Raw genomic sequence first — 20,920 nt, forward strand, 5'->3', positions numbered from 1 at the left:
GAGGGATCACACAGGCCAAGCTGAGCCGACACCCCCACCCTGGAGCCAACCGGACATTACACAAGTGCCCCTTTCAGCTCCCAAGCCCGTTCCCTCAGGAGTGCTTTCGTACAGGCGGCAGACACCCCCAAGGTTGCGACACCGAACAATTTCTTCCACGGTCATCCAGCATCAAAAGAATGCAGAAACTCGACACTACAAAAGGCACCAGCGAAAAGATTAGGAGATCATCATCAATCAAGCAAAGCCCACGGGTTCTACAAACTGACAACACAAAACATTAAACAGCCCAACAAGAAACCAGTGTGCTACACTTAACCGAGATAAAGAAAATTGTTCTTGATAGATTTGTGCACGTTGACAAATTGTGTATATTATGAAAAATTAGAAGCGCCCCCTTCCTCCCAGCTCTATGCTGGAATTTACTGTTTATCATCCCAAAGTTTAAGCTGCCTGACACTTTCAATTCAGTGAAGTAATAAACCACAGACTGAACTAAGGTTTCTAAAGGCAGTTAAGAAACCTTAAAAGATGGTAAATGGAAAGGCTAAAAGAGACACTGTGAAAATAGCGATTGTTTCCCTACTTAAAAGGAGAACATGAATTTATGTACATTCAGGACAGATGTCGATAGATTTCTACCGATTAAAGGTATCAAGGGATGTGGGAATAGTGTGGGAAAATGGTGTCGTGGTAGATGATCAGCCATGATCTAACTGAATGGTGGAGCAGGCTCGATGGGCTGAATGGCCTGCTCCACCTCCTATTCCTGATGCTCCTGTGAATTGGAGTACACCTTTCCATTAACAATGTCAATACATTACACTCCACTATTCCAAATCAAATACAAATGGCCTTCTCAAGAAGGTAACGGCCTGAGTTTTCAGATTTGAGGAGAGTGGACTTCCACCTATCTCGATCTTCTCCCTTGGATTTCCAGCACAGGGATCATTTGCATGCCAAGGGGCTAGATCTCCGGCCCCCATCAGGGAGCTGTACTGAGGGAGGGTCAGACTCAGGGGCATATTAGAGGACAGGGGAGAAGGTAGCCTCTGAGCTGCCCGATTTTTCGTGGAGGGAATGTTTTTTTTGAAGGCAAGTTTGCAACCCAAACACTCCACGAAAGGAATTGTGTAGACCTCTTTCAGTGAAAATAAAACAATGCAAAACTCAGCCCTTCCATTGACATCTGAACGCCATGGACTGAAGGTGAGCCTCAGTCCAATGTCTGGACAGAGCAAATGGTGAGAATTGTGGCAAAAGCCATTTCCCTCAATTTAACTTCATTGTACATGTGTTTTATGTCACTGGGTCCTTCATCCTAGGGGCAGGGGCAGTGAAAGAGAAAAGCAACAGGGATAAAGAAAGATACATCCCCAAGCATATCTCCAACCCAAATCCACTGGAAAACTAACGTACCCAGGGCAGAAAGTTAAGGGGGTGGACGGACATGTAGCAGAGCCATAAAATAAATCACACAATGTCAAGCATGTAATACATGAATAAAGTCAGCCAAAACAGTGCGGCCCATACCCTAACACATACTGAGTCCTGTTCACTCATCAGTCCTGGTCCACGCATTGGCTCCTGATTAGGCAAAGCCTCAATTTTAAGATTTCGATCTTCGTTTTCACATCCCTCCATACCTCCGTTATCTCCCCCAGTCCTACAATTCTGAGATCTGAGCACATGAGCTTCTCCAATTCTGGCATTCTTTGCATCCCAATTTATAAATCGCTCTACCATGAGCTGCCATCCCTTCAGGAATTCTCCTCCTAAACTCTTCACCTCCCTTACCTCCTATTTTTTCCTCCTTCAAACTACCTCTTCGGTCAAGCATTCGGTCACCAATCTGAATATCTCCTTAAGTGGTTCTGACAAATTTTTGCTTTGTCACTCATGGGAAGCAACTTGGAACGTTTTATGATATTAAAAAGGTGTTAAATAAAAGCAAGACGTTGCTGTGAGGTCAGCATTTTGACATCCTACCTGCTGCCTTGTTCCCATCCACCCTCATTCTAGTGGACGGTTGGGTTGTGAAATGAGGTCTGGATGTGTACGGTTTTAGAAATTGCAAATTTTATTTAGACAACTCTTTGTGGTTGAGATACAACAGAAGTGCAAAATAACCATCTAAATGGGGTAGGGAAACAGAGAGAGAGCGACACCCGCACAAAATCACTAAAAGTAGCAACGTAGGTTAATATAGCCATTAAAAATGATCAAACCACGGAGTTTCACTTCTAAAGGAATAGAATTGTAAAGCAGAGAAGTTATGTTAAACTTGTATAGAATGGTCACACCTGCAATACTGTGTACAGTTCTGGTATCCAGATTATAGAAAGAGTAGACAGGCACTGGAAAAATTGGCGCAAACATTTACTAGAATGATACTACAACTGAGAGGTTATATCTATCAGAAAATTGAACAGACTGGGAGAGGTGAAGACTGAGAGAGGAGGAGATGGGGGGGAACCAGGGGAGGGAGGCCTGGTGGAGGTCCTCAAGGTTATGAAAGTTTGACTATGCCAACGTACCCGTGTTAAGTCATGCACTGCACCTCGATGTAGGGAAAAGCAGTAACTTAATGGAACCAGTACAAAGGATGTGGAAAGTCTCCTGTACATTTGCGAGGTACATATTAAGAAGGTTTTGTGACTGCTAGTGGCATAACAAGTGTTTAATGTTGGCCTCATTAAAAAAAGAAAACGTTGTGGTGACATTCATCACAATATCTGGAGCAAATATATAATCTCTTCAGAGAAATTTAAGGATGAACTTGCTGTTATTTCAAATCATACTGAAGCAGCACAAATGTAACGTCATGTTACACAGAATTACATTGAATATGCACCAAAGAAACATGCCATTCAGCCTTTCGAATTCATGCTGAAATTCATGTTCAACTCGAGCCTCCTCCCACCCTTCCTCGTGTAACTCTATCAGCATAACCATCCATTCCCGTCTTCCTCACATTCTTATCTCATTGAATGGTGGAGCAGACTCAATGGGCTGAATGACCTACTTCTGCTCCTACGTCTTATGGTCTTACGGAAAGGGTAGATGTACTCAAGATATTTCCACTTGCAGATGCGGTTAGAACCAGGCGCCATAAATACAAGTTAGTCATTATGGAATCCAAAAGGGAATTCGGAGAAATTTCTTTACCCAGAGAGTTATGAGAATGTGGAACTCACCACCACAGGAAACTAGACAAGTACATGACGGAGAAAGCAGTAAGGTGTACAGATAGGGTGGGATGAAGGGTATGCGGAGGCTCATGTGGACCATAAAAACAACAAGGATCTATTGAGTTGAATGGCCTGCTTCAGTGCTGCAGATTGATCGATGTAAAAACTTCTTCCTGCACCCAGCACTGAAACCTTAACCAAGCAATTGGGGACAACTCGTTCTGTCAGTCTGAAATTTAGCTAAATAAAGCACCAAAGTTTTAATTTCCAATAAATAAAACATTGCCAAATTATTACAAATATTATCTGTTTATTAACAGCCAGAATCAAGGACCTCAGACTCTGGGCTCGAATGCAATGGTGGAAGTATATGCCATCATCTAGTCTTTCTCCAAACCCCAATGTGAAGCTCACAGACATCAAGAGGTAAGCCAGCGACTGAAGGGATCAGCAATCACGCTGCTATGAAGTGTTCACACCATCCTATCTGATGAAGCAGTTGTTTTCAGTTACAAAGCCAAAACATGTGCTTCAGTTGGAATCCTGAACTTGCTTCTGACCTTGGTAACAAAAGCCACTTATCAGCGCTCACCAGTCACCATCGTGTTTAGTTTACACAAATTCCTGAATTCCTTGCCTAAGCTATATCTGGGAGATAATGATGAGAGCGGAGTGAAAGGTTCAACTGTTAGATATCAAGCTGGATGCATGAGGGTAGCAAAACAGTAACATGCTAGTAACACTCAAGCTACATAACACAAAATACAGCGCTGTTAGTAAAATACAAAGCAGAGGGCAATAACTTCTGATAGTGACTCTGAATCGTGTTGCTGTGCAAAGAGTGGAAACAAACTCTTTCCCAGAAAGGGAAAGAGACAAGACACAGACACACACACACAGGGAGGCAAGGAAACAAAGAGAGACAGAGGCAGAGACACACAGATAAGAGGATAATGTGACCACACTTCTGTGCACTCTCCTGACTTCAGCCAAAACGCATGAAAGGCAGTCAGCTGGGTGCTGCTCTGCAACGATTAGATACTTGCCTTTCCTCAGCATGACTAATATATATATATTTTAAAAAAAGAGGGTTTGGGTTGTCTAAACATTACCTTTTGTAGCAAACAGAGTTTCTTCTGTGACCTAATGTAGATAGCTGTCAGTAAGAGGTGAACCCTTGATAATTGACACAAAGACAATCCAAATTTAAGAACTCTGCAACAATATCACAATTATGAAACCCAACATTAATGCAGCAACAAATGGCCTTCCTTAAATTAGGTTGGGCTTGTATTTGGAGCTATTCCTGTTGGGAGCAAGCAGCATATAGTGTTTTCTAATCCCCACATGGCCTCCAGGCATCCCATCTCGAATCTCCTCCAACCCTACAAACCTCCGCGATCTCGGCATTCCAACCATTCTGGCCTCTTGCACATCGCTGATTTTCTGCCTTCCATCACTCCCTGTGATCTCCCACTTAAGACGGAGGTGAGGAGGAATTTATTCTCTCAGAGGGCTGTTAGTGTTTGGAACTCTCTTTCCCAGAGAAAAAGAGTGGAGGTTGGGTCGTTGAATATAGTCAAGACTGAGTTAGACAGATCTTTAATTAACAAGGGAGCCAAGGTCATGGGGGGCAGACAGGAAAAAGGAGTTAAGGTTAGATTTTTAATTGACAAGGGAGTTGAAGGCAGGAAAGTGGAGTTAGGGCCACAATCCAATCACTTGGTGGTACAGAACTTCAATATTGCTGAAAAGTGAGACATGCTGTCAAAGCTTTTCGTCTTACATTCATCAGGACAAACCTAAGAATGCCAAATTTCAAACAATCACAACAAAAAATCAGATCGATGACTAGCAGGCAAAATGGGCCAAATGGCCTACTCCTGCTCCTACTTCTTACAATCTTATTGCACATAGAAAAACCTTCTGAGCCACATTCATCATGATGTGATCAGAAATCAATGGATCTGAACTAGAGGAGGAGATATTAGATCGGTTAACCAAAAGCAGGGCCTTAAAAGGAGGGAGAGGTTGAAAAGGTTTGGTAAAGTATTCTAACTGAATGAAGAGCCACCACTGACTGGCAAGCAAAGGGGAAATGTCGTGAAGGTCAGAGTCAAGCAGAAAACTCGGGTCGAGTGGCAGGGCCAGAGGAGGTTAGAAGTTGGGAGGAGGAGGCGGCGGTAAAGGGATTTAATCAGGAGACATTGGGAAACCAGAAGCCAACATATGCCAGGAGGAAACAATGGCACAGATGAGTGTGTCATAACAGCATTTGCACTGAGGTAGGAAGGGGCAGTAGCTTTGATCTTTGTGATGGAGAAGATATGGAGGATATGCTCCTTTGACAGTACCTTCCAAACCTGTGACCTCTACCAACTATAAGGACAAGGGCAGCAGACGCATGAGAATACCACCACTTTCAGGTTCCCCTCGCCATCCTGACTTGGAACCATCACCATTCCTTCACTGTCGCTGGGTCAAAATCCTGGAACTCCCTTCCTAACAGCACTGTGGGTGTACCTACACCACATAGACTGCAGCGATTCAAGAGGGCAGTTCACCAACACACTCTCAAGGGCAATTAGGGATGGACAATAAAAATGCTAGCCTAGCCAGTGATGCCCATGTCTTGTGAAAGAATAAAATAAAATAAAATATGAAGGCTACGCGTTGATCTTGAGATTGAACATGACATTCAGGTGAAGTGGAGGGGGAAGATCGGGATGGGGGTGGGGGGGGGGGGGGGGGGTTAGGTTTGCTGCTGCCAACGTACATTTGGAAGGTAACCCCACATCTGCAGGAGATGTTGCCAAGGACCTACATGTAGATGAGGAAATGCCAAGGATAAATCCTTGGGGCACACCAGAGATAGGGTATGAAGTCATTATTCGCGACATTGCAACTGCAATTAGATAGTTAAGTATAGGTACATTGAGACAAATTGTACTATCTCTGGACTATGGGCAAGAGAAGTCAGCAAGGATTCCTACTCCTGATTGTTATTATTAACTCACCTCCTGACTCCCCAAAGCCTTTCCACCATGTACAAGACACTAAAGTTGGATGTGTAATGGAATACTCTCCACTTGCCTAAATGAGTGCAACTCCATCAACACTCAAGAAGCTCAACACCATCCAAGACAAGGCAGCCCGCTTGATTGGCACCCCATTCATCACTTTCAAATTTATTCCACCACCACCACAGTTGCAGCAGTGTGTACAATCTACACAATGCACTGCAGCAACTCCAAGGCTCCTTCAACAGCACCTTCCAAATGCGCAACCTCCACCGTCTGGAAGACAAGGGCAGCAGATACATGGGAACACCAACTGCAAGTTCCCCTCCAAGTCACTCATCATCCTGACTTGGAAATATATCACCATTCCTTCACTGTCGCTGGGTCAAAATCCTGGAACTCCCTCCCTAACAGCACTGTGGGTGTACCTACACCACAGGGACTGCAGCGGTTCAAGAAGGCGGCTCACCACCAACTTCTCAAGGGCAATTAGGGATGGGCAATAAACGCTGGCCCAGCCAACGATGCTCACATTCTGTGAAAAAATAGATTTAAAAACATTCTGTATCTAACCTGTTGTATTCTGGAAGTGTTAGCAGGTTTTGGGAAGGCAGTGAAATGATCAACCTGGCCCCCACCTTGGCCATTAGTGGTTCAGGACTGGAGAGAGACAGTGGGAGTTTATTTCTACAGGAGTCATCACTCCGGGTGATGAGTGGTGAAAAAAAAAATTAATAATTATTCAATTTACAAAACTAAGACCAAAATAATTAACATGGAACCTAAATTTCCACAGATTTAGGATCCAACGAATCCCAACATAGTGACTTATTGATGTTGCATTTCAGTGTAAAAACCAGTGTAGCTATTCAGTGAGACCTTGCATCTGAACAGTTACTAACCTTCTGTATTGTGAAAAGAAGGTATCTGAATCTCCAATTGCACTGGGCCTAACATCATAAGGTACAAACCTACCTTGTAATTTAATGCCAATCAGTATGGACAAGTTGTCCCATAATGGTTTACACCAGCCAAACCTATTCCAAGTTCCAGAGTTTGGGCAATTGTGCACTTTCTATAGTCAAGTCCATAGTGAATTCAACGCAGTACTAAAGAAAAATATAGAGTTTGGGTGGTAGAGTTTGCTACAGTACTAAAAATACCTTTACAGATCACAGTGCAACAAGTTGGATTAACATAACATCTTTCATGTCACAGAACGTCCCAAGGCACTTCACAGCAACGTTTTCAAACAGAATTTGACACCTAGCAACCCCTAAGGAGATGTGTTATGATCTCAGTTGAGGTTACCTCTGAACAAGCCTGATTCCAGAGTGGAACCCAGCTTGATAAATCTTAACTTTTATTTGTTTGTTTAGATATGTGGAGAGTGGCCACTGAACAGAGTAACTGGAGTCAGCTAATAAGCTTTTAACAAAAGCAAAAAACATTTATTCAACAAGAAAAGATGAAGTATATTGTAATACTCCTTCACCCACAACTATATACAGATTTGCACCGATAATGCAAGTTACAAACGCTATCTTATACTTTACTGTCACAGTAAGTACACAGTCTAAGTACACCTATGGCGACGTGATCGGGCACCACATTCCGAAGCCAAGTGACAGATGCAACCTCAACCAGAAACCAAATGACAGATGCCACCTCAACCAGATGCTATGGATCTCTCCACAACTCGCCCCAAATGCTTGTCACACCGTGAGTCAACCAGTCTCACTGAACTCCGTCTTTCACACGAAGGCTTCCAATCTCCACTCTCCTAGAACTCGCTTTGGAATCATCTCCCAAACTGACACTTTCTCTCAGACACCTTCCGCAAGGGGTCACCCTCCAGGGTTTCGAACTCTCCTTCCGCCGTTCCTCCCCCCTGGGTCACCACGTGCATTCAAGCTGTCTTCTCACCGGCTCAGCCGTCAACAGTATCACTGCTTCACATGCCCACAGCAAAGGGTTACTGACCTTAAGTTGTTTCTTTAGACCTTCTTGCCTCTTACAAGCTGTTCTTGCTTTACATCAGCTTTCTGCATCTTTTGTCTCTCTAAATCTGAAGCTTGGAGCCTTTCTCTCTGCCCCACATTCTCAACTTCATTAACAGGACCTTTTCCAGGTTCCTGTCCTTCCTTTGACTAGAAGGTCTGCTTGGGACTTTCTCTTGTTCCACTTCCCTGGATTTTGGGGTCTTTCTTTTGCTTGGGATTAGTTATCTGTCCCCTTTGTTCCAATCTCTCTCTGGCAGCTACTTTCAACCAACTTTAGTTTGGGACTGGCTATCCACCCCTTCTAGGTGGTTTCTGTTTGGCAGCTGTCTTCCAAACCTGAATTCCAACAGCTTCTAAATCAAAACTGCTGTTTCTAGCTTTTCTGTGTATGGCTATGGGAGGATCCTACCTCTTTGGACCCCTGTTGCTAGGCAACAGCACTGTTTTTCTACCCTTGTGCTTGCTTAACTTAAGTCGTAAACTCTCATTAGAAATGCAAGCACCTTTTTATGGTGAAACTAAAACTCCATTTGACCTTTCTTAACACATAGATATGGAAATAAACTTAAACTTTAAAGCTAAAACTCATTCCTAACACCTACAAATACCAATATAATTTTCTTAAACTGTCCCTATTTCCTACCAAGATGCTAAGATAAGAAAGGCAAGTTTTAAAGAGTATCTTAAAAGGAGGATAAAAGAGAGGTAATGGAGGCAGAAAGGTTCAGGAGGGTATTCCAGAGTTTAGGGCAAAGCTGTCAACGGTGGAGTGATGAAAATTGGGGAGGTTCAAAGGGCTAGAATTGGAGGAGCAGCGAGAACGTGCACTCTGACTATTTGCTGTGTTAACAGTGAATCCGGGCAGCTGACTCCCTACCTCTGTCTAACAATGCCCCAATAACCAGTGATCGTCATTCTGTCACTAAGCACATCACAACAATTTCCCCCCCGTTGAAATGCACTTAGTAGCAGAAGTCTGACAGCCACTTACACTGGCTGATAACATGCCTCGGCTTAATATGATGCCTACTTTACCGGCTGGTTAGACAGTCGCCAAACTTGGGAGCATGACACACAGGAGAGCAACACAGTCACCGAAGCGAAAGGGCATAACAACAGCACTAAACTCAGAACTAAATCTCAGCCACAAAGTCGAGATGCAAACTTGTCTCTGTTCCAAGCTTTTTTTTTTAAAAAAAAAACAGTATGTGTGACTGGATTCTAGTAGAATGGAGAATTCTACATCACAGGAAATGAAAGACAAAAGGATATCTGGATTAAACCCACTTTCAGAATTGGGTCTCTGTTCAGGGATAAAGCCAAGGAAAGATAAAAAGCAGACACGTCACGTTTGTGCTCCACGTTTGATAAGATTATAACAAAGGAAAATCTGGTCGTGGTGGCCTTAGTGAAGAGTATGTGACTACAGGCTGGGGAGTCATAACCAGCAAATCCAAAATATGTGCAGAGGTCAAGGGTGCCCTGTATTAAATCAACAGAAAATTTACTTTCTCGCTCACCTCCTTAGTTTTCAAAGACCCGTACTGCATATTCTCAACAAAACTGGAGCACCAATCAACGGGCTCGCTTTATTCATACAGATACCCGTCTCTGAAAAGCCTTCATCCAAAGGCTGTGTTTGAGTTGGGTAGCAGAGTATAAGAGGCATGATTAACACCGCTTTGCTGAAACACCTGTACCCCGAAATTCTCTTCCACATGAAAATCATTATTTTCTTTTCCAAAAACAAGACGTGTGGAATAAGTTATTCAGCTTCACGTCAGCTCCTATAAAACGAGCAGGAACCTGACTGAAAGTCACAAGGGTTAAGGTCAGATGGATAACGTGCGTTTATACCGTGCCTTTCACAACCATAAGACCTCCCGAACTCTTCACAGCCAATCAAGTGCTTTTGAAGTGTAATCACTGTTGTAATGCATGAAAGGTGGCAGCCAATTTGCACACAGAAAGTTCACACAAATAGCAACGTGATAATGACCAGATAATCTGTTTTGCGATGTTGATTGAGGGATAAATATTGGTCAGGACATCAGGGATAGCTCCCCATGAAGTTGTTCTTTGAAATAGTGCCACGGGATCTTTTATATCTTCCGGCAGCATAGCACTCCCTCAGTACCGCTCTGGAGTGTCAGTCTAGATTTTTGTGCTCGAGTCTTGGAGTTGGGGTTGAACCCACAACCTTTTGGCTCAGAGACAAGACTGCTACCAACAGAGACACAGCTGACACATGTAGAAAATCTTGGGATTCACAAGTGGAAATGGAAAAAAAAGACGCGCAGTTTCTGTAACTGATTCCAGTCTGCAATGCTAGTTTCACACACGGATGACAAATTGACAATTTTATCAAGCTCCCATCTACCCTCCGAGGTGGACGTAAAAGGATCCCACAGCACTATCTGGAATAGAATAGGGGAGCTTGCCCTGGTGTTCTGACCAATGTTTATCCCTTAACCAACTTCACTAAAATATTGATCTAATCATTAATATTATTGCCGTTTGCGAGAGCTTACTGCGCGCAAATTGGCTGCCGCGCTTTTCACAATACAGCAGTGGCTACGTTTCAAAAGTGTTTTAGCGGTTGTGAGACACCAGGGGACATCCTGAGGCCCTGAAAGGTGGTCATATAAACGAGGATTCTCTCTTGTTACTCAAACCCCTATTATCAGCCCAGCAATCAGCAGCAAAGCCTCAAGTGTAACAGGAGATTGACAAGAACAGAGTAAGACGCCCAGAAAAGGTCACCCAGAAACACAGGCCCCTTTTGAGAGAGAACAATGAAGTACCTGTACCCGATCAGCTGCGTACACCTCTGATCAGTGAAGCCTGAAGCCCTTTAATTAGCACTCTGAGCAGCTAGACAGGCATTCCCCATCCAGCTGTAGATTGACACAAGGAAAAGAATGTGGAAAGGCTCAAACTGCCAACCTGGCAAGCACACCCGCTCGAGACAGGGAAAGCTTTTATTAGAAAAGCACGCGTCATTGACACTAGCGATGGGGACACAGGCTTTCAACATTCTGATGACAAGAGGGCGCTTGAAAGATTTTCGGCAGGATTTCAGCATGCCCGCGTGATGTATTTATCCTTTTCTCCACATCTCCAAGTGAATGCTGGTTCCTTGTACAGCGATGCACATGTTCAGTCTATGGAATTTTGCGCAGGTTGTGGCTGCCAATTTTGCCCAGCCCAGGCACTCTGTTTGTTAAAGTGAACAGTTATCATATTCCAAATAGGTGGCTTACTGTAGGAGGAAGGCACTTGCTAAGTAAGACACAAAAAGAAAAATCACGCAATAAACATTTATTTTTAAAATGAATATTATACCAACAGTCAGTGAACAACCAAGCAGCCCTGGCTCACGTGAGATAACACAGCAGCAATGAGATTCAGGTTGGGGCCTCGCTGGCTCATAATTACTTCTCTTCATTCGCTTATTGAACTTTCCCTACATAACAACAGTGACTGCATTTCCAAAAGTACTTCATTGGCTGTAAAGCGCTTTGGGATGACCCAAGGTCATGAAAGGCGTTATAGGAATGCAAGGTTCTTTATTTTAAGCCTTTGGGTAGCTTAGCAATCAATTTTGATGTGAATAAGTGCAGATTACTGTAGCAAAAAGAATGGAGGGTTTTTCTTGTGGGAACGAGTTTCGGACAATTTGAAGAAAGCGTAAAAAGAAAAATGTAATTCAAAGTTTAGTTTTACATTCTCCACCTCCCCTCCCAACCCTTGGGGTAGATGAGCCCAGAAAAAGACTCTTTTATATTAGTGTTGTGGTGTATTTGCACCGTCAGTTCCTGTTTTATTGGCCCGCACTGCCCCGTGGCAGTCCAGTAGACGCGACAAGTTCACACTGGGGTTAGGTGTGGCTCCTGTTCCAGAACAGATGCACAAACGTACCACTGGTGCCAACAAAGGAGACATCAGCCTTAACAGAACCTACGTACAACCACATGTCTTCTCCCTAAACTGGCACATTGCTTTGCTTTGTTACCTTGCCAAGGCAAGGCAAACCTGTACCAACTAAACCGATGAATAGGTACTGCACAAACAGGTACACTGACGTACCCAATATGATCAGGAAGCCATGGGGTAACTTTGCCCATTTGCTGTAAACGCAGCCTGAAAACAAACTAGGCTCATCAACTCTCCAAGACTGTCCTGGGGTCTCCAGGAACTAAAGATTAATCTCCTCTGCACCGCTGCAATTAACTCGGCAGATGAACCAATAGTCTATTTGTTTTTCTCTCCCTGCCCCCATTTACCTTGAACAATTTTTGGTTATTGCTTACGACAGTATTGTGGATGCTGTGGGGTGGGGGCGGGCAAGAAATGATCAGTGATGATGGCAATGGGAGGCAGGTGGCCATGTGATGAATCATCCACTGGTACGCCAACCAGAGTCCACAACTCCAACACAAACGTGTGCGGGGTGAGCTCCGCTTACCGCTCTCCAACTGAGGGCGGTTTGTCCCATTTAACTCTTAAGAACATGAGGGGGAAGAGGAGCAGGAGCAGACCACAGAGCTACTCGAACCTGCTCCACCATTCAGTAACATCATGGCTGCTCCAATCTTGGCCTCAACTCCACTTTCCCGCCCGTTTCCCATAATTCCCTCAGCTCCCCTAGCGTTCAAAAAGGACTTGCGGTTCTTTGCTTGAAAAGACCCAAGAAGTGGTAGTTTGCACTACCAAGGTCAACGTAAGATCTCTCCTTTGGAGAGCAGCCTGGCTGATGGCAATATCAGCAGCTACACATCACACCGAAATGCCAAAGAAACGCCATCATGGCATTCCGTGGAAAAGACCGGACAAGACTTTGATGCTGTACCCTCGAGTTCAGTGAGCTGTAAGCTACCCAGCAGAGCGCCGCCAATCCTATAAATCTTAGGAACATTTCATCACGTAGATCATGTTGCTGCTACAGAGATGCTTACGGCTGCAGTTTTGATTAGCACACGGCATCAATAAGGTCGGGGTAGTTGGGGGGGTTTTGGATGTAAAGAAACCATACTTACCCTGGAGATGGTCAGCGGCATGTTGAAGTCCTTGCCGCCTTGAAGTCTGAACCCCCATGGAGCTGGACCTTGCAAAGTGACAGTGTAGTGGCTCATGATCTGACTTTCTTGCACACCGGGTCTAAATCAGCCAGCTATAGGAGAAGAGGAAAGATAAAAATCACACCAAAATTACTACTAATGCAAGTGAATGAATTAAATCATAACTGTCCAAGTTTGCATTATTGCTCCCAATCGTATCATGGCTTAATTCTAACAAAAATATACAGACTTCTAAGAAATTAATGAATTGCCTTCTTTTTTAGGAAATAATGGCACTTAGTCGTATTACAAAGTATTTTATAGCACAGAAACAGCCACTCACAGGTCCATTCAAGTCTGGATGAACCTGACATGAGCCTCCTCACACTCGCACCGCTCGCCCCCAACTCATCACGTTCCAGCAACATATCCTTCTATTGCTTTTGTGCTTGGTGGTTTTCCCCAAATACATCCATGATTCGTCTCAACCGCTCCTGCGGGGAGCAAGTTCCACATTCTCGCTACTCTCTTGATAAAGAAGTTTCTCCTCAATTCCCCATAGGATTTATTAGTGGCTCTGCTACATTCCCAGATTTTAACCTCGCCCTCCACATCTACTCTACCAAACCCTTTCATAATCTCAACAGGCAACCTCCTCAGGTCACCCCCTCAGTCTTCTCTTTGCCAGAGTAAAGAGTTCCAACATGTTCGATCTTTTGCGATAAGTATAGCAATTTATATTAATTTACAAAATTAATATAAATGGGCTCAATTCTCCACTATAAAGTCCGAACACTACTTACATGAACTATGTATCACTCATTGGAACTGCAATCATTACAAAAGACACGATACACAAAGTTAATAAATCAAATACACACAGGAGGGGTATCCTCAATCTGAACCATGATAGTAATCTGTCTAGTACATTGAAATACGGGAGCTGTCAACACTCTCTGCAGACATTTGGCTGCTCCAGAATGCTATGTGGCCACTCGCGCTCATTCTATGTACTGTTAAACACAATTGCAAGCCTTATTGTGACTCAGCTATTCAAAAATATTGCATAAAATACCGATAGATAGAAATTGCTGTCACATGCAGGGAAACATCGCCCAACTGACAAATATCATCTGACGAAAATTACTGCCCTAATTTTATCCCCAATCACTTCTTCTGAGTCAAACAAACCCTGTAAAAGAAAAAAAGTGTCTGACATCAATTCTTTGCATAATGCAAATTTTTTTACCTTTCTGAAACCAAGAGCCTTTTGGTCTTGGGCGCAGAGAACACTGTGCACTCCTCTGCTGTCTGGCCGCAAAGAATGAAACAGCACAAAGTTTGGCAGCCGGCACCTGCTATATATAAAGGAAGCTGGTGTAAGATTACACCAAAGTATTTCAGGGCTTCACCATGACGCAAGGTGACCAATTTAAAAGGGTCAGTTTTATTTGTGGACTTAACGCTACTGAACAGTGGGTACATCTGAAACATTACTTAGAGAATGCGTGTTCTGGTGGCTCGGACATGGGCTTTAGGCTCTAGTCAGGAGAAAGCTGAAAAAGGGTTGATATTGCATCCTTATCTGCATGGTGGGCACTTGCAATTCCTCTTTACCAACCACCCCCCCAACCACCCCTCACTGGTTATAATGGGATAAATGCATGATTAGAATCCACCTTTCTGCTACAGCTGCAGCCAACAGGGGATATCAATGAGATTACTATGTGCCTGCTAGCTGTTAGAAGTACTCATACACTGCTTCAAAAAGACTAAACACGAGTGAACCACCGTTGTCAAGTTCTTAGACAAAGTTACTTGGTCCAGCTTATTCATTTTTTTTAAAAACAGTGACGTGTGTGAATCTGACATCAGTTTGAACTGCCAAACGTTCCTATATCTATATCGATTTGGTTCAGTTGGGAGCGCACTCACCCCTGAATCAGAAGTTACAAGCCCTGCTCCAGGATGATGTTCCAACAGTGCAGCCCACCGAGGGAGTGCTGCATTGTCGAAGATATTGTTTTTCAGATGTGCCATTAAACAGGGGCCTTGACTGCGTTTTCAGGTGGCCATAAAAGACCTGAGCTCCATTCAAAGCTAGTCAGAACAGGGGAGATTTCCCCCTTTCATCTCCCCCCTTCCACCGCCCAGTATCCTGGCCGATATCACTAGAACAGATTATCTGGTTATTAATCGCACTGATTTTTGTAACCTTGGTGTGCCCAAAGTGGTCATCGTGTTACCACAGCAACCACACATCAAAAAAGTTATTCCTTGGCATTTTTTATATCCAGGGATCATTAAAAAAAATTTTAATGCCTGGAACTTTTTTTCTTTCTTTGGTTTGTATCCATGTCAGACTTTGGTTCTTAGTCCACAGCAATAATTAGACATTCAAATCAAACTCTACCTCCCACATGTGTACAGCTCACCCACCGTCCAGGCCCAACCTCACACCCTCTCCAAATATAATCATTGTACAAGGGCCACCTGATGAAGCCTGGGAGAGAAAAATATCATATCAATGGAATTTTAAAAAACATTCCTGATAGTTTCCCCGATGACTCAGGGTGAATCACATCACATCATGCAGTACCGAACGTTATCGATCCAAAGTCCCATCCCAATCCAAGAGGTGAAATGACAGACTTTCATTTATGTGGCACCTTTTGTGACCTCAGAACCTTCCAAAGCTTCACTGATTTACAGCCAAACGAGTATTCTTGAAGTGTAGTCACTGTTGTAAAGTAGAAACCACCGCAGCCAATGTGTGCACAGCAAGCTCCCACAAGCAGCAATGTGATGATATGAGCAGATAATCCGTTTTAGTGATGTCAGCTGAGGGACAGATATTAGTCAGGACACCAGGGATAACTCCCCTCCTCTTCAAAATAGTGCCATGGGATCTTACACGTGTACCTGAGAGGGCAGACGGGGCCTCGGTTTACGGTCTCATGTGGAAGATGCTGAGAAAGCACCCTGGTTGGTTTCACTGCTTTCCAATTGGGGGTGCAGGAAATTGGGAGGAAATACAACAGTCCAGGTCCCCACACCTGATCCCTACTTTGCTGACCTTCAAAGGAAGGTGTAGAAACAGGGGAACAAACACCTGGCTCGGCTGTGCTCCCCCTCTCACCCTGTCTTGTCGTTGTGCACCCTGCCCAATTCATCTCAAATCAAACAAGAATAAACATTCAGGCACCACCTTTAAAAAGGAAGAAAATGAAGGGGGTTTTGGGGGGTGTGGGGAGGCAAATGGACAAAAAGGGAATTTTAAATAAGCCACAGCAGGTGTGCGATCAGGAGACAGGGAGAGGTGGATGGTGGGAGAAAGCAACAGTAAGTGATGACAGGACCCACTTTTCCATATTCGTTTACCTGTGATTCTGGCCATTGCAATCGTGCAACAACGTCAAGTGCAGAAGGAGGCCATTCAGCCCATCGAGTCTGCACTGGCTCTCTGAAAGAGCGTTCCACCTAGTCCCACTCCCCTGCTTTATCCCCGTAACCTTGCACATTCTCTCTTTGTTCAGGTAGCAATCCAATTCCCTTTTGAATACCTCGATCGAACCTGCCTCCACCACCCTCTCAGGAAATTTGTTCCAGTCTCCAACCACCCTCTGGATGAAACAGTACTTCCTCACACCACATTTACTCCTTTTGCCAATTATTTTGACACTGTGCCCTCTAGTTCTTGATGTTCTCTCGAGCGGGAACAGTTTCTCACTATTTACCCTGTCTATACCCCTCAGGATCTTGAATGCCTCTATCAAGTCTCCTCTCAGACTTCTTTTCTCCAAAGAAAACAGTCCCGGCCTCTCCAATTTATCATCATAGCTACAGTTCTTCATCCCAAGTATTATTCTTGTGAATCTCCTCCGTACTCTTTCCAATGCCTTCAGTGGAGGAGGTACTTGCAGAACACAACTAATTCCAATAAATGCCAACAGCCTTGTTAGAAATGACAAAGTTTCTTTAAGTCACTGAACGTAGCCTTTTGTTGCAAAACGCTTTCTATTTTGAAAACAGGTTGCTTACTCTCCGAAGGCAAAATAAGTTGAAACACACTGGGCAGGTTCATGTAAAACACAACAGAACAGATTTGTTGCACTACAGTCTGTTGTACAACTCAATGGTGCGAGATGCTTTGCTCTCGAATGCATTCTTCCAAACACTACCGTTTTAAAAAAGTACACAATCACTTAAGTAGCATACTGACAATCAATTTTAACAATACACCACACCAAAATTGCATTAAAAAGTTATCTTGCTTGGAGCACATTCCACAGACTGTTCTAATGTGCCCCGGGGTTCATGGTGCCATCCATTTAAAAAGCCAGGTTCCTGGACCAGGCACCCAGGCCGCAATGGTGCGGAGAGGCTACAGCAATTCTGAATGATTTTAGGTGAATAAAGACCCTAAAGGAGGGAGGACATAAAAGAGCTGCAGGAACTACGCAAGGCGCAGTGTTACGATTGATATAACTGGGACTGAGGAAATATCATTCAGATACAGTCAGCTGCATTTAATACAAGACTCCTCAGGTTTATATGTATCAACTTGCTTCGGAGAACATCAGCTGATTGGATGAAACTCAAGTACACAATACCTTAACCGACAGCCTGCCAGGGGCTGAGGTATTGAATTTAGATCTGGCGGTATGCTGTGAGGAGGCTTCTAATGATTTTTCAGCAAGGGCGCTTGCAAGACCAGCAGTTTAGTTTCTTGTGTTTTGTGAAGGTCCTGTCCACTGCCATCCCTGAATAGACTCCAGCCACCCAGCGCCGTACTGTTCAGTCTAAAAAAATGCTTTCTTCAGTCCCGGGTCAATTGACAGTCCAGACAGTTATATATATATATATATAATATATATAAAAAAAGGTGCTCTTCAAACGCGTGTGTTTTTTTTCTGCTACAGGTCAGAATTCCATTTGGTTGTTCAAGTAGCTCTACATTTATTTCCTTTCATCTTACACAACTTACAATTTTATTCCTCTCGCAGATGTACAGTCCTGAAGCTACCAGCATGGTATTTATTAAGTTCAGTTCCTACATGAAGATGATTTTAAATTACAGCCAGACGCCAAGAGGGTGGCAAAACACCGGCAAAAAAAAACATAATTGGTCCCTTTTGAACCCACTTGGACCAGAACTCATGGGAATTAAGAGGAAAAAAAGACTCGCATTTATATAGTGCCCATCCCAAAGCACTTTACAGCCAATGAAGTACTTCCTGAACAACTTATACTTGCCTTTAACATAATAAAACATCTCAAGGTGCTTCACAAGAGCATTATAAAACAAAACATGACATCGAGTTACACATGGAGATAACAGACAGCCAAAAGCTTGGTCCAAGAGGTGGGTTTTAAGGAGCGTCTCAAAGGAGGAAAGTGAGGTAGACACACAGAAATTTAGGGAGGGAATTCCGGAACTTAGGGCCTTGGCAACTGACACTTGACACAGCCACCAATGGTGAAATTATTAAAATCAAAGATACTCAACAAGCCAGGATCTGGGAAGTGCGGGTATCTTGGGAAGGTTGCGGGGCTGGAGGAGATTACAGAGATAGGGAGGGGCGAGGCCATGGAGAGGCTTGAAAACAAGGATGAGACCAGGAGCCAATGAAGGTCAGCGAGCACAGGGGAACAGGACTTGGTGCGAGTTAAGATACAGACAGCAGAGTTTTGGATGACCTCAAATTTACAGACACCAAGGTTGTGAACAAACTGGTTTAGTCTCAGACTGACTGATGTCACTGTTATAATTTAGGAAACGTGACAGTCAGTCTGCATAGAACAAACAGCAATATGACACCAACCAGATTACCTGACTTTTAACGATGTTGGTTGGGGGTTAAATATCGACTAGGGCTCCAGGGTGGACTCTCCTGTTCTTCTCTGACATCGTGCCCTGGGGTTCTTTTACGTCCAGCAGGTGGGGTCTCAACATAGCATCTCAGTGGGAAAAATGGCATCCCCAACAGTACAGCACTCCCCGTGTTGTGCACTGGGAGTGTCAGTGAAGATTTTTGCGACCCTGTCTCTGGAATGAGACTTGAATCCACAACCTTCTGACTCAGGGGCAAGAGTGCTACCCAGTGAGCCATGGCTGACACATCAGCCTTCACACGAGTCCTTACAAGTAACTAATGGTGGGATACCTAAGGTTTACTTTCAAACTTGGTAAGATTCAAGACAAAAAAACCCCATTAAGAACACCATTTAATAGTCATGGTTTAGACTTAAAACACGGAGTTAAACCAGAAAGAGAGTTGGGTGGGTGAGATGAGGGATGGTTAAAAACAATTACGGTAAGTTGTCATTTTTTTTGTGAGAAACTGTTGCCACCTGGTCAGTATCTAGAGGGGACAGATTTAAAAATAATTGCCAAAAGAAGTGGTTAGAATGGGATACCTGGGGAGGCAGTGGCATAGTGGTATGGTCATTGGGCTATTATTCCAGAGACCCAGCGTAATGCTCTGCAGACCAGGGTTCGAATCCCATCACAGCAGGTGGTGAAATGTGAATTCAATAAAAATCTGGACTTAAAAACCTGATGATGATGATGACCATGAAACCCATTGTCGATTGTTGTAAAATCCCATCTGGTTCACTAATGCCCTCTAGGAAAGGAAATCTGCCATCCTTACCTGGTCTGGCCTATATGTGACTCCAGGCCCACAGCAATGTGGTTGCCTCCTAACTGCCCTCTGAACAAGGGAAATTAAGGATGGGCAATAAATGCTGGCCTAGCCAGTTGTCCACATCCCATGAACAACTTAAAAAAACATGGAGTACTTGAGGAGTAAAACTAAATAAGCAAGAGGGAAAAAGGAACAGAAGGTTCTGCTGATAGGATTAGATGAAGTAGAGAGGGAAAAGGCTCATGTGGGGCACGGGCCAAATGGCCCATTTCTTACCGTAGGTTTGATTTAACCAGAAGAGAGATAAAGAGGCTCTTTTAAAAAATAAACCCAGAGTTACAATCTGGAGGCTAATGCACTACCTGAAAGGGTGATGGAAGTAAATTCAGTGCTAACTCTAAAAGGGAACTGGGCAAATGCTTAAAAGTGAAAGATTTGCAGGGCTATGGGGAAAGAGCAAGGAAGTGGGTCTAACTTGACAACTCCTTCAAAGAAACAGCACAATACAACAGGCCCATTAGCCTCCTTCTGTGCTACAGGAGTCGAAAACATCGATGTGAATTTTTAAATAGCAATTCACTCCATTTTCCCTTTTTTATTTCATACACTGGGACCATGCACCTGACCCTCTTCTCAATTTCCCTACCATGGGCCACTACAGTCTGATCACTCAGGCAGCTAATAACTAGAGAAAAAAAAACCATGCAAGATCCTGAAGGAGTTTGGCAGGACAGGCACAGGGGTTGCTTCCCCCCCTCTGGCTGGGAAATCTAGAACACCGGAGCGCAGTCTCAGGATAGGGGCTGATCATTTAGGACTGAGATGAGGGGAAATTTCTTCACTCTGAGGAATTCCCCACCCCAGAAGGTTGTGGGTGCTCCATCGTTGAACATACTTAAGGATGAAAGAAAGAGTCAGATTCTTGGTCTCAGGGAATCGAGAGAAACATGGGGAGCAGGCTGGAAAATGGAGGTGCGGCCATGATGGTATTGAATG

General features: G+C 43.9%; 2 protein-coding genes across 2 annotated transcripts in view; one reads left to right on the forward strand and one right to left on the reverse strand.

Moving 5' to 3' along the window:
- LOC144688824 (PDZ and LIM domain protein 5-like) overlaps window positions 1-14,651 on the reverse strand; it is a 162,947-nt gene extending 148,296 nt beyond the window's left edge. Inside the window, exons 1-2 of the mRNA XM_078555802.1 lie at window positions 14,524-14,651; window positions 13,254-13,387 (exon numbers count right to left, since the gene is read on the reverse strand). Coding sequence (XP_078411928.1) covers window positions 13,254-13,349 — 96 coding nt within the window. The 5' untranslated portion in view covers window positions 13,350-13,387; window positions 14,524-14,651. The remainder of the gene's footprint in view (window positions 1-13,253; window positions 13,388-14,523) is intronic.
- Window positions 1-20,920, forward strand: part of LOC144699285 (hematopoietic prostaglandin D synthase-like) — a 593,140-nt gene that overhangs the window by 457,223 nt on the left and 114,997 nt on the right. The window lies entirely within an intron of this gene.

This window comes from Cetorhinus maximus, chromosome 1 (genome assembly GCF_964194155.1).
Source record: "Cetorhinus maximus chromosome 1, sCetMax3.hap1.1, whole genome shotgun sequence".
NCBI lineage: Eukaryota > Metazoa > Chordata > Chondrichthyes > Lamniformes > Cetorhinidae > Cetorhinus > Cetorhinus maximus.